At 33.3% G+C, this 13,194-nt stretch overlaps 1 protein-coding gene across 5 annotated transcripts in view; it reads left to right on the top strand.

Annotated features, from left to right (window-relative positions):
* Nucleotides 1-13,194, top strand: part of MYBL1 (MYB proto-oncogene like 1) — a 52,160-nt gene that overhangs the window by 22,599 nt on the left and 16,367 nt on the right. For 4 of the 5 annotated variants that reach the window (XM_016431502.2, XM_016431500.2, XM_007487033.3 and 1 more), the window contains exons 6-8: nucleotides 6,835-7,012; nucleotides 9,263-9,337; nucleotides 10,114-10,218. In XM_016431502.2, coding sequence (XP_016286988.2) covers nucleotides 6,835-7,012; nucleotides 9,263-9,337; nucleotides 10,114-10,218 — 358 coding nt within the window. The remainder of the gene's footprint in view (nucleotides 1-6,834; nucleotides 7,013-9,262; nucleotides 9,338-10,113; nucleotides 10,219-13,194) is intronic. The other variant, XM_007487031.3, reaches the window with a different exon arrangement.

Here is a 13,194-nt window from a genome sequence, read left to right as displayed (position 1 = left end):
AGTCAACTATTTGTGGACAAGTTTTAGCTTCTTAATTTCACTTGAAAAATGGAGTGTCTATTAAAACCCCTAAGACTTTATCACATGAGCTACTTCCTAATCAGATTCTTCCTCATCTTATGGTTTTGCAATTGAATTCATGTATTATATATCTATATAATATTATAGATGTGGTTCTAAATCTAGTTCTATATAGATCTATGTCTGCTTATCTATATCCCTAATAGGTTTCATCTTATTAGTTTCTGCCCATCTTTTTATCCTGTCATCTCTTTTATCATTCATACTCCCCAGTTTTCACTATTTGTGTTTGATGAACAATCATAAACAAGCCTTTGTTTAAACCATTGGTAAAAATCTTGAACAGTACCAATGATTGTGGCATTCTAGTGGACTTTTCTATAGGTTGATATTAACTGATAAATAACCATTTGTTGGGTCCAACCATTGAACAGTTCTGAATAACAATATTGCTGATGTTTATATTACATTTTAAGGTTTGCATAGTACCTTACTCAAATGATCTTATTTAGGTCTTTCAAAACATATGTAGATATGTAGTAGAGGAATATTATTAATTCCATTTTACAGAGGAAACTGTAGGCTTAGAGAGGTTGTCATTTGCCCAGGATTATACAGCTAGTAAGTTTCTGATTCCTCATGGCCTTTGGGGCAGCTAGGTGATAACAGTGGATAGAATACTGGACCTGGAGTCAGAAAAACTTGTCCTCTGAGTTCAAATCTGACCTCAGACACATACTAACTATGTGACCCTGGAAAAGTCACTTAATTCTGTTTGCCTCAGGTCCCTCAGATGTAAAATGAGGTGATAAGGAAATGGCAAATCTAGTATCTTTGTCAAGAAAACCCCAAGTGGAGTCATCAAGAGTTGAACATGCTCAGCCACTTCCCAGCTGTGTGACCCTGGACAAGTCACTTGACCCCCATTGCCTAGCCCTTACCACTCTTCTGCCTTGGAGCCAATACACAGTATTGACTCCAAGACAGAAGGTAAGGGTTAAAAAAAAAAAAGAGTTGAACATGACTGAACCACCTTATGACCTTGATTGTAGCATCCTAGTAAGAGGAGAGAAATATTTTCTTTGTTTATAAACTATCCCTGTAACTGCCTTCTAGTATCTTGCCAGGAAGTTAGTATCATGTTCACCTTGCTATAGTTTATTATCTTTTTAATTCTTTTATAAAAATAGATATAATGCTTATTAATCTCCAGTCCTACAGCACTTCTTGTCTTCCACAGTAGCATATAGATAAACAACAGTGTTTCAGTAATTCCTGTGCTTGAGTACTTTTCCTACCCTGGTAGGGAGTTTTCCCAGAGCATTTAGGTAGGGCAATGGATAGAGCTCTGGGCATGGAGTCAAGACCTGAGTTCAAATCCAGTCTCAGAAACATCCCTATCTATGTGACTTTGGGCAAGGCACATAATCTCTATTTGCCACTAGAGAAGGAAATGACAAACCACTCTAGTTAGTAATTTGCCAAGAAAACCCCATAGACAGAGGTCCATTGGTTTATGAAAAGTTGGAAATGACTGAACAACAATGAAATTTGTCTAGGTCAAGTGACTGGAGCTCATATGGGTAGCTAGATTGCTATTTTTAACTTCTTATACTGGGTTTCATTTCCATGTTAGCCATTTTTGTTCTGTCTTTTCTGAGCTATATATTATGCTCCTTGATAGAAGAAACAGAAGCAAAATAAAATTAGAGTAGTTCTACTTTTTTTTTGTCATCATTCTGTCTTCTTAAGCAGGTACTCTGTCCCTTCTAACCTCTAGTTAAACATTTTCTGTTATTCTTGGCATTTAACTTTATAGGACCATTCCAGTCTTTCAGAATTCATTCTCATTTACCATTCTTGGTTCTGTTTCTTTCTTCTCTACATTCATTTAAAAGTACAATCTTTCAGTTCGCTAAGACTCTAACCTTTATCTGTGAAATGATTTCTAGTTATTATTAGAATTTCATTTTATAGACCCATCTCATTTGAACCTACATGCCTTTAGAATCACAGACCCACCAGATCCTACCCACAGATTTGTATTTGAATATTTTGACATCTTTTTCAAATCAAATCTTTTTTTCCCTTCAAGCATGCTTCTAATTATATCAGACAGTGTCTTTTTCATTATGATGAATATTAAGTTCCTCATATTCTCCTAATTGCTGCTATCCTGATGAATTCCTCTTTATTGTTCAAAATCAAGTCCTACCCAGCAGGTAGCCTTTTAACTTAACTTTCTGTATTCTAATAAATGAAATTAGTAGCAAATCCTATGTCATGTATTTTTTAAGTTACTAAATTTTTTAATAGAGACAACTGGTAGTTATATATAATATATACTTTATGGATAATAATGAAAATCCCCAAAACAATGATGTCCTATCTACCAGTTTTGTCATTCACTTCAGGAACTTTTTAATCATTTCATGTGGCTGTTTAGGTGAGAATACTCCCATCATATTTCTATTTCTTTATTCTCTCCCTGGTTTGTACATTTCTAGAGTAAGTCCTACTTTGATGCCTCATAGTAGTGTGAAAGCGACTCTAGATTCTTAAATGCTATAGCATTTAAACTTTAAACTCAGATAAGCCATGCCAATGTAAGAAGACTAACTTTAGACCTAATGATTTGTGTGTCTGATCCTGACGGACTAAAACTAGCTAAGTCTGGAGAGGCTTATTACTAAGTTGATTGCACGTTGATGAAATTTTTATCCTATAACAATTCTTTTTTTTTTTTAAATTAATTTATTTAGTCAATTTAGAACATTATTCCTTGGTTACAAGAATCACATTATTTCCCTCCCTCCCCTCCCCCCACCCTTCTCACAGTTGATGTGCAGTTTCATTGGGTATTACATGTGTCCTTGATCAGAACCTATTTCCATGTTGTTGGTGTTTGCATTAGGATGTATAACAATTCTTTAAAAAACATCTTTGAAGTCATAGCAGGATTGAGCTGCAATCTGTGTCAGTGCAGATGAGACAATCTAATGGAATCATGGATCCTAGAAATGTTGAATTTTTGGGGTGGCTGGGTGAAGTATAACATTCATTGGCATATTTTAGTTTTCCATTGCTTCCCTACAGTGAACTTTTATCTTCTTGGGTTTAGTTCTCTAGGTTCTTTTGTTGTGTATACTTTTTTCACACATTTATGTATTTCTACATATGAGACCATTGGTAATATTTCTCCCTCCCACAGGATATATTTTGTCCTGTGAATTTCTGGGTACCTCCACTGATAACTCTTTCCTATGGCCTCCTATGGTAAATATATAATCTATATCTGTATCTATATTGATATAATGTCTATGTTGTATATCTATATGATCTATCCTTGACTATCATTCATGGATCTTACACCATAGTCAAGAAAATTGAATGCATATTTTAGTACCATTTTCTTAGCTAGCCCTTTACTTTTCATAGCTTCTTTTCTCTACCTTTAACTGGCAGCAATTATGAAAGTACTACTTCTGCTCTTTTATATCATTCAGTTTCCTGCCTACATCTTTAAAATTCCCTAGAGAGTCTTCCATATTTAAAAATTTTTAGTCTTATTCATTACATGTGAATCACCAGAAGTGAGATAAGTTTTTCAATTTGATGAGTTTTAGGAAAGGTTCTAAATCATCTCTAATATACCCTAAGAGAACAACATACCTTCTAGGTGCTTGCATTAGGTTGATGTTCATTTCTGCAGGGAGTTGCCTTTCCCCATTATGATACATCACTTCTTGATGGCAGTTATTGAAATCATTGCTTTTTGTTGGCCACTATGAATCTCCTTAGACTATAACAATGACTAATATTTAGAGTATCAAGAGCTGCTTCTTCCTCAAGAAGTTTAGAAGACCCTCTGTGAGAAGAACCTCTTTAATTATTATGTAGCTCTAATCATTCAGTCTCTTCTACCCCTCCTCTTTTCAGTTTTTTTCCTTTATTTTTCTTCTAGAGCAAAGAATATTTCCTTTCCCCAACTAGAGAGTTTTGTACTTTCTTTAATGAAGAGACCATTTTGTATGTCATATACATGTGTTTCTTTCAGAAGAATACAAATGTAGAACTTCAAACCTCATACTTGAATATTGCTTAGTGCCTTGTATGTTTTAATAATCAATCAATATTCAATGAATTTGTAATAAAAGCTTTACATTGAAAAATGACATTTTCTATATTTTTTCTAGAACGTTAGTGTTACAAAAGCAATCTTTCCTTACTGTAATTATGTTAATCCTTTTTTCTTTGATATTTATTCTCATCACTGAAAATAAAGATTATTTCTAGTTATATCTCCAGCACCTGGTACAAATTGTAGGTGCTTAAAAATACTTCTTGATTGATTGTAAATTGATCTGTGTTCTATTATATCCTCTACTTCAGATGAAGAAATATTTGATTATTATTTTTTGACATTTGCAATCTTGTCTTACTATTTCTAAGAAGTATATTTTTAAAAATTGGCATAAGAATTATGAAGTCTATTCTTTTGTATTTTCTGCAAATTTTTCTTAATAAGTAATTCCTGGGGGCAGCTGGGTAGCTCAGTGGACTTTGTCAGGCCTAAAGACAGGAAGTCGTAGGTTCAAATCTGACCCTGGGCAAGTCACTTAATCCCCCATTGCCTAGTGCTTACCACTCTTCTGCCTTAGAACCAATACACTGTATTGATTCCAAGACAAGATAAGGATTTTTTTAAAAAAAGTAATTCCTCTTGAATAGTGGGGAGATGCAAAAATGGAGCCTTTCAGCTTCTAGTATTATACAACAAAAATAATAGTAAAACTTTTTGATTCAAAACCTGAAGAATTCTTCTGGCAAAGAAAGCTTTAAATTAAAAGTCCTTACTTTGATAAAATCACAGGTCTTTCAAAGTATCATTGTTCATTGTTGGTACTTCTACCATAGATGTATACAACATTGCTTCCCATACATATTGGGCACCTTCTTGTTCTTTTTGTGTCTCGAGGCTACCAAAGTACCAGTTGCTCTATCCATCTCTTGTCTCTAATTCTCATTGTATGACTACCCCATAACTTTTTCTGGTCATTCTTAGCTTCAGCAGAATCCTGTACCCTATTTTTGCATGCAAAATGCATTTTGTAGCATGCCAGTTTATACCTACTATGCATCTTTCTAGTTTCCTTTGAGTTACTTAAATTCTTAAAAGATTGGTGTTCAGGGATTTGCAGCAAGGTAATATTTCTGGAAAAATATTGGTATTAAAGAATTGGATGGGCATTTGTAGTGACAAGCAGTTTACTTGATGCAGTTTACCCTCATCTCCTTTTCCAGTTTGATTCTAGACCTAGTTTATTATCCATCTGTATTATGTCAAAAATGGCTATTGATGTACTAATAATTTGATAGGCTGCCATCCCAGGATGTGTTTTTCATCCTGTTTGTTTTTCTAGACACTGATGATTAGACCAATCTTAACCTCTTTTTTGTCATATTTCTGGATAATTATTCTGGATAATTAAAATTTCTGGATAATTTAATAGTGACAAAAGGATGCTTTATAATGTTTCAGAATTTGATGCAGTTAACATTTTCTTATTAGTGAATCAGGATTTTTGGAGAACTTCACCATATTAAGACTTTATGCATGATATTACTCATAAGTGGGGCAAATACCACTCATTTAAAAATTGTGTTGCCTACAGTATGGTTTTTTTTCCCATGTATTTGTTGAGGTCTAGCATCTCTTTGTGACTATCCTTTTAAATGATATTACCACTTCACATAATACAGTCCAGTACAGAGATTTTTGAAAATCTTTAGTCTAACTTTGGTGTTTTCTCTGTTGTTGATTAGAATAAATGGTTTTGAAGATGCATATCTGTTCCAATTTGGTTTTTTCTTTCCATTTTCTTTAATAATACACTCCATTTAATCTGGTTCAGCTAAACCATGCTTTTTTGCAGGTACATGTTCTTCTCACTACTTTTCACTGTTTTGTGAGATTATAGATACATTTAAAAATTTTAGAGGTGTTCATTCCATGTTGATGAATAGTTATGTGATCATCATGAATTATTCAATGTGATATCATCATCACAGTAGTTAGGTAGTTCAGTGAATAGAATACTGAGCCTAGAATTAGGAGAATTGGAGTTCAAATTGGCCTCAGATACTATTAATAGCTGTGGGAACCTGGGCAAGTCACAACCACCGTTTACCTCAGATTCCTCATCTGTAAAAATGTGTTACATAACAACTACCTCCCAGGGTTGCCTTGAGAATATCATGAGATAATAATTGTAAAATACTTATAATCACAATGCTTGGTACTATGTAAATGTTAGGTATAATTTTTGCTTTTAACAACTTTAAGCATCTTTAATATCTTTAAGCAAGATATATCTCAGATATTTGTAATTGTAATTGACAAAACTCCTCAGTTAGTATATTGAAAATGTTAATATGTATTTTTTCTATTTTGATCACATAGATTTCTCTCATTTTTTACAATATATTTTGTTTAATTTGCTTTTCAAAAATGATAGATTTCTCTTAATTTTTATTTCTAAATAATAGATTTGCTTATTTATAATGTGTTATTTTTTTCCCACCATCAGATAATTTTTGTGTGCTTCTAAATTGTTACTATAATCTCAAACTTGAAATATATGTATATTTTCCTCTAGATTTCTGGTTTGACCTTTTTAAATAAAACATTTAATTTAAACAATTGTAAAACATTAAGTTTTTGAGTAATTTGTATAATTACTTAAGGTTAAGTAGTCTTGAAATCCTGTATTCTTATTTTTTCTATTTTAATTGTGTACTATCACTTCATAGGACTGATAATTCTATTAAAAATCATTGGAATTCTACTATGCGAAGAAAAGTGGAACAGGAGGGCTACTTACAAGATGGAATCAAATCAGAACGATCTGCTTCATCAAAACTTCAACACAAACCTTGTGCGACTATGGACCATTTGCAAACCCAGAATCAGTTTTACATACCTGTTCAGGCACATATTTTTAATATCTTTATTTAAAAACTGCTTTGATTGCTATATAGTAAAACATTTGTTTTCTCACTATTACTGACCCAATATTGTAAGAACAATAAATAGTGACAAAATGAAAATAGATATTTAAATGTCCAAACTGAGGGAAAAAATTAAGAAAGTTGTAACGGAGGCAATTACTACAGGTGATATTAGTGGGGTTTTTTGGTAGTCTGTTTATGATTTATATTTGTGTTCAGTTTGCCCCATTTACAGTTTTGGTCTTATCTAGTTAAAGAACTTTTAGAACTTGGCATATACATTTTTTAAATACTGTAATTAATTTGGTCTATGTATGGTGGTAGACAATCTCTATTTGTAGTCTACATTTACCATATTTATATTTAGTCCTAATTGCATCTCATCTTTATCTCTTAAATGTCAGGTTTTACTAGCACCATTATCTGATGATAGAATGTCACTGATCATTAGTAGCATTTGGCAAATTAATCTTTCTGGGCCTCAGTTTTTGCATTTGTAAAGGAGGATGTATAAATTAAATTCTATTTAATGCCTGCCTTCAAAACTTTAGAATTTAATTTTTTCAGTATATTATTTTTCCTTCCTGGTAATCATGACTTAAAATAGATGAAGTCTAGAACTAGGATGTTGCCTACTGAAAAATAAAATACCAGTGGTAGAGTTCTGTTATATTTCATCAGATTTGTAGTTTTATTCTTTTAAGTAGAAATAAAGCCTTTAGCTATAATTTATGAAAGAAAAGTTAGGGTAGAAATAAAAATAGACCTCTTTTCAAATTCTACTTAAATTAGTATGGAAGTAACCCTGAGTTCCTAGACCTAAACTAACGAGTAAAAGCTTAGACAGGTACTACCAGTTTTGTAAAGGCTTCAAGTACAGAATACATGATGTCCTTCATATATGCACTAGCCTAGCTAAAGCTGTGAGGCTCATGCCACCAACAGGTTATCTATTAGGTAATGACTTTTTGGGGGATCTAGAGCAACTTATAAAAACTTCCCTAAGGAAAAAAGGAGTTGCATTCTGAACCAGGGAAGGTGGTATCTATACTGATGAAATCACAGGTATTTTGAAATAGTAAAGTACATAAATAGTTATTTCTTCCTAGTTCAAACATTTAAGTTTAATACTACCTTTTTATATTTTTTTGTACAGCATTTCACTCATACTTTATAGAATTTATTTTTTATTCAAGTCCTTTTTTACCAGTATAAATTGATATAAGCCATCAGTTAGATTTAAACTGATATATCCTTCAACTAGACTTTAATATATATCCTCTCCCTTAATTAGATTTAAGTTGATATAGCTTATTCATCAGTTAGAATGATAAAAACGAAAAAAAGCACTTACTGTGTATATGCCAGGTACTACGCTAAGTTAAGAGAATTCAGTTGCATTTAAAAGACATGATTTTTTTTAACAATATTATTTGAAACTTCATATGGAGTATTATAGAAAATTGTCATTTAAGTTAGCCATCATAGAAAAGTGAGCAGGAATTCATAGTTAAATTTCTATGGGATCTAGAGTATACAACTAAATTCCCACACTTTTTTTCTTATTCTAGATTCTCTAGTAACTCTTCAATAATTAGTGAAGTATAGGGGAAGTAAAAGAGAACTCAACTGTATTTCTGCAGGTCTCCTTCAAGCATTTGGGCAAACAGTCTTTTTAAAAAAAAAAAAAACTTCGTTTTGTAATTTTTTCCTGCGTTGGTAATGGAATGGTGTGAAGCCTTGCCTCTAGTCCTTATCTTTTGAGCCTGATCTCTTCTAAATGTTAGGAACACAATCAACCCTATTACTTCTTAGAGTTCTAGGTTGTAGCAAGATCTCCACTCACTCAGAATGTGGGCTTTTCAAAATTTCTGGCAGAGGGATAATGTCAATTTGTATAAGGGTGAAATGTGTGGATTTGGGCTAAAGACTGACCTCAGGTCTTCTATTAGACCTGGGAGAGATTTCAAGTCCTTTTTAACCCAAATGTTCTAATTTAAGGATACAAATTTTCAAAAGTCATTAACATTTTTCACTTCCATGATTCATTCAATAAGTTAATTTAGCAAAATGTTCCTTGTGAATCATACAGTTTATCAGAAAAATTGACTAGAGACTTTGAGATTTTTTACCCTTATAATCTTGACATTTTATAATAATAATGCTTATTTAACTTTTTTGTAAAATATATGTTTATAATGTATTAAGCACTTTATGTGATTATTTTTAGATCCCAGGCTATCAGTATGTGTCACCAGAAGGCAACTGTGTAGAACATGTTCAGACTTCTTCTGCCTTTATTCAGGTAGTTTTTTATTTATAAAGAAAGGACAAGCTGCACTTTTCAAGTCTGATAGAACTCATTTCCTCATTTATACAACCAGTGTAGTACTACCATTTCTGCCTAGCTTGAGGACTGGTCAAAGGAAGTAATGTGAAAGTGTTTTGGAAAGTATAAATTGCTAAATAAAAATGAAAAAGTTGTGTAATATTTGACACATTTAAACTATTTTTCGCAAGTTCCTTTTTTTAAAGTTGTGATTGAATTATACAAATAGTTTTGTCAAAGATTAATATGTTTATTTTTATCAAACCTGTGATTTCATTGGTATAGGGAAATCCCAGTAAGGAAACTTGCTCTATCAATGCAGATTGGCACCAGCTTTGAAATTAAGCATTTGAGAGAGTTTCCTGAGGAATTGATAAATGCATTGCCTGTATGTGTCAGGTTGGGGATTGACTCTTGAGTTCAGCTCACCATTCTCCATATTATGTGTCTCTGTAAGGTGGCACATATTCTTAATAGTAGCATACAATGAAGTAAAAAGTTTATTAGAAAATTAATGCAGTCAGTTTACTCAATTTAAAAATAATCTTTCCTTGATGTTTAATCTGCAAATGTTGACTAGCATTCCAATTATAGATTAGGACGGACCTAGAATAATTAGGCCTAATTAGTTAAACTGAATTTTTAACCATCCTAAAGATAATCAAATCTGGAACATGCAATAGTATAAACTATAGCTATTTTTATTTTGCTCTTTTCTCTTTTTTTTGCCTTTGAATAAATACTCATTTCAGCAGCCATTTGTTGATGATGATCCTGATAAGGAAAAGAAAATAAAAGAACTTGAGTTGCTGCTTATGTCAGCTGAGAATGAAGTCCGAAGAAAGCGAGTTTCATCGGTAAGGAGTAAGCTCCTGTGGATTAGAAATGGTTTCTCTTCTTTCTTGTTTTTTAGTGTATTTCTTATATTTCTTTGTGGTAATGATTTTAGTATGTTAGCAACTAAGTGAGCTAATTTGTATTCAGATTTATATTTGGATTAATAGTTCTTTAAATTCCTTATATTTGAGGTAGGTTGCTTAGTTTCCAAAGCAGTGTACTGCAAAATAAAGGGTACTGACCCTGTAGTCAGAGGATCTGTATTCCAAACCCATCTCGGGTAGTGTGACCTTGGTTATGTCATCTAATTTTTTGAGCCTTAGTTCTTCATTTGGAAAATGATGGATTAGGATAAGGTGACTTCTGACATCTCTTCTAACTCTAAATATATTTGTCTTCCTAAGTATGTTTCTCAACATTCTGTGGTTTCAGGAAAGCTGGCATAATTTAAGTTTGTAATCTGTGCTATTATAAGTGCTCTTTTTATGGATAGTTCAGGCGTCCTTCCAATCCCTCAGGTTCAAAATCTTGAACTCATCTTTGACTCTTCTCCCTCAACCAGGTTATTCAATGACCAAACCTTGTCACTCTTTCTTCACAATATCTTCTGCATTAGGCTAGCTTCTACTTTCAGCAACAACAAACAAGCATTCATTAAGTACTTGCTTTGTGACATAATGTGCTGAGTACACAAAGAAACAGTCCCTCACAAGAAGCTTGCATTCCAGTGGAGAAGACAAGTACACATATAAGCATATATACAACAAATGTAAAATAAATACACACAAAGAATGAAATATGATGTTTGGGAGGGAAGACACTAGCCACTAAGGGGATCAGGAAAAGCTTCTTGCAGAAAGTGCCACTTTAGCTATGCCCTAAAGGAAGAAATGGAGTTGAAGCAAAGCTGAAGAAGGAGAAAAGGTTGGGGAGCTGGAGGATCTCATGTGAGAAATAGAGGGCATGCCAATTTGTCTGGATGACATGATATATGAGCGCAGAGGGAGGAAAATAATGTCCATTGAGACTGAATAGGTTGGGATCAGGTTATAAAAGACTTTAAAACCTAAACAGAAGAGTTTATTTCATCCTAGAGCTAATAGAGTTAAGAGTTGATTTGGTAATTGCATAATGTGGTCAGATCTACACTTAATGAAAATTACTTTGGCAGCATTCTGTATGGATTGGACTTGTATAGAATGGAATTGTGAGAAACTTGAAATGGGAAAAATAATTAAAAGGTTGTTGCTGTAATCTAGGTAATAGATGATGAGGGCTTGAACTAAGGTGATCATATAAGTAGAAATGAGGAGTTGCATGTGAGATGTGGAGGCAGAAAATGTAAGATTGAATAGCTGTGTGAGGTGAAGGAGAATGAAGAGTCTAGAACTGAAGCTGATATTGAGAATCTGAGATCCTAGAAATGATGGTGAAACTTTGAAAGAGGGGAAGGTTTTAGGAGAAAGATGATGAGTGCAGTTTTGGACATGTTCAGTTTTAGATATATCAAGTTTGAGATAGACAGTTGGTGATGTAGGAACTTAAGGGACAGTGAGTTGTTAAATAATGGTTAAAGCCTATGAGATTTGATGAGGTTCCAGATAGAGAAAATGTATAAAAGGAGAAAGAAGGCTAGGGTAGAACTTTGGTGCTCCCTCCACAGTTTAGGGGGTTTTCATTCCATTGTCTCTTCCTCTTCATCTCATTACTCAGATACCTTCTCATATGCTCTCTTACACCCCTTTCTAACGTGAAGAGGGGGCTTTTTTCCTTCCCAAGGCCAACTCTTCCAGTATACCCTTGATCCCATTGCTTACCATCTTCTACAATAGATTGCTCTCACTGTCATTCCCACTTTCTCATGTTCACTTTATTCCTATCTACTGTTTCCTTCTCTGATGCTTTACAAACACATCCATAATCTCATGTTTTTTTTAACCTTTCCCTTCGGTCTTAGAATTCATACTGCGTATTGGTTCTAAGGCAGAAGAGTGGTAAGGGCTAGGCAAGGGGATTAAGTGACTTGCCCAGGGTCACACAGCTGGGAAGTGTCTGAGGTCAGATTTGAACCTAGGACCTCCCATCTCTAGGCCTGACTCTCAATCCACTGAGATACCCAGATACTCCCTCCATATCTCATTTTTTAAAATTACTTGGTCCTACCATCCCAGCCAGATATTAGCATCCTTTGGTTTTTTCCCCCATTGTGGATAAATTTCTTGAGAAAGCCATCTACAGTCAGTACCCCTATTTCTTTCCCTCTCAGTTTTTTAGTGTTTGATATTTCAAATCCACTATCATTATCTGCTTCGTTTAAGAACATTTGGATTGAGAATTCCTAAGAAAAGTCACTCCAGAGAAGAGAGTAAAAATGGACTCTGTATTTCAAGGATGTTTCTTTATAGGATTGTGTGTCACAATTCATAGAAGAATTATTAGTTCCTATCATTCTAATAGAATAGGGTTTTTCTCTCTAATGCTAGGGCAAATTTTTATCCATTTTTTATGAAAACACAGTTGTGGAATGTCTTGAAACCAACCCATTCCATAGAAACTGGGTTTTGTTATATTGCATGTAGAATTAGTATTTTGGGCTATACTTTGCTAATCTACATATTTATGTGCAATATTTTTAGTATCAATATAATTAGATATCATAGCTCTATATCTGTATTACATTTTGGGTTCTACTATGTTGACATCACATTTTCTACTTCATACTTTTATTGATGTTAATTTAATATTGACTTAATTTCAACTACTAAGAATTCAGCCAGTCCGGCTTCTAGGAAAGATTTTTTAACTCTCAAAGCATTTATTTAATCTGTATTATCTCTACCAAAATGAAATAGTTTAAAATGAAATAGTTGGGAAAACATAATTCTGTTTAAGTTGATAGCAGTATTAAGACATGATAGTGTCCATGGCTGGTATGGAATGGACATTTGGGAAGGATTTAACAGAGATGGGAGTATTAGTGGGGAAATTGCATACAT

Source organism: Monodelphis domestica, chromosome 3 (assembly GCF_027887165.1).
Source record: "Monodelphis domestica isolate mMonDom1 chromosome 3, mMonDom1.pri, whole genome shotgun sequence".
Taxonomy (NCBI): Eukaryota; Metazoa; Chordata; class Mammalia; order Didelphimorphia; family Didelphidae; genus Monodelphis; species Monodelphis domestica.
Note: the sequence above shows the minus strand (reverse complement) of the source record. Positions and strands in the feature narration are given on the sequence as shown.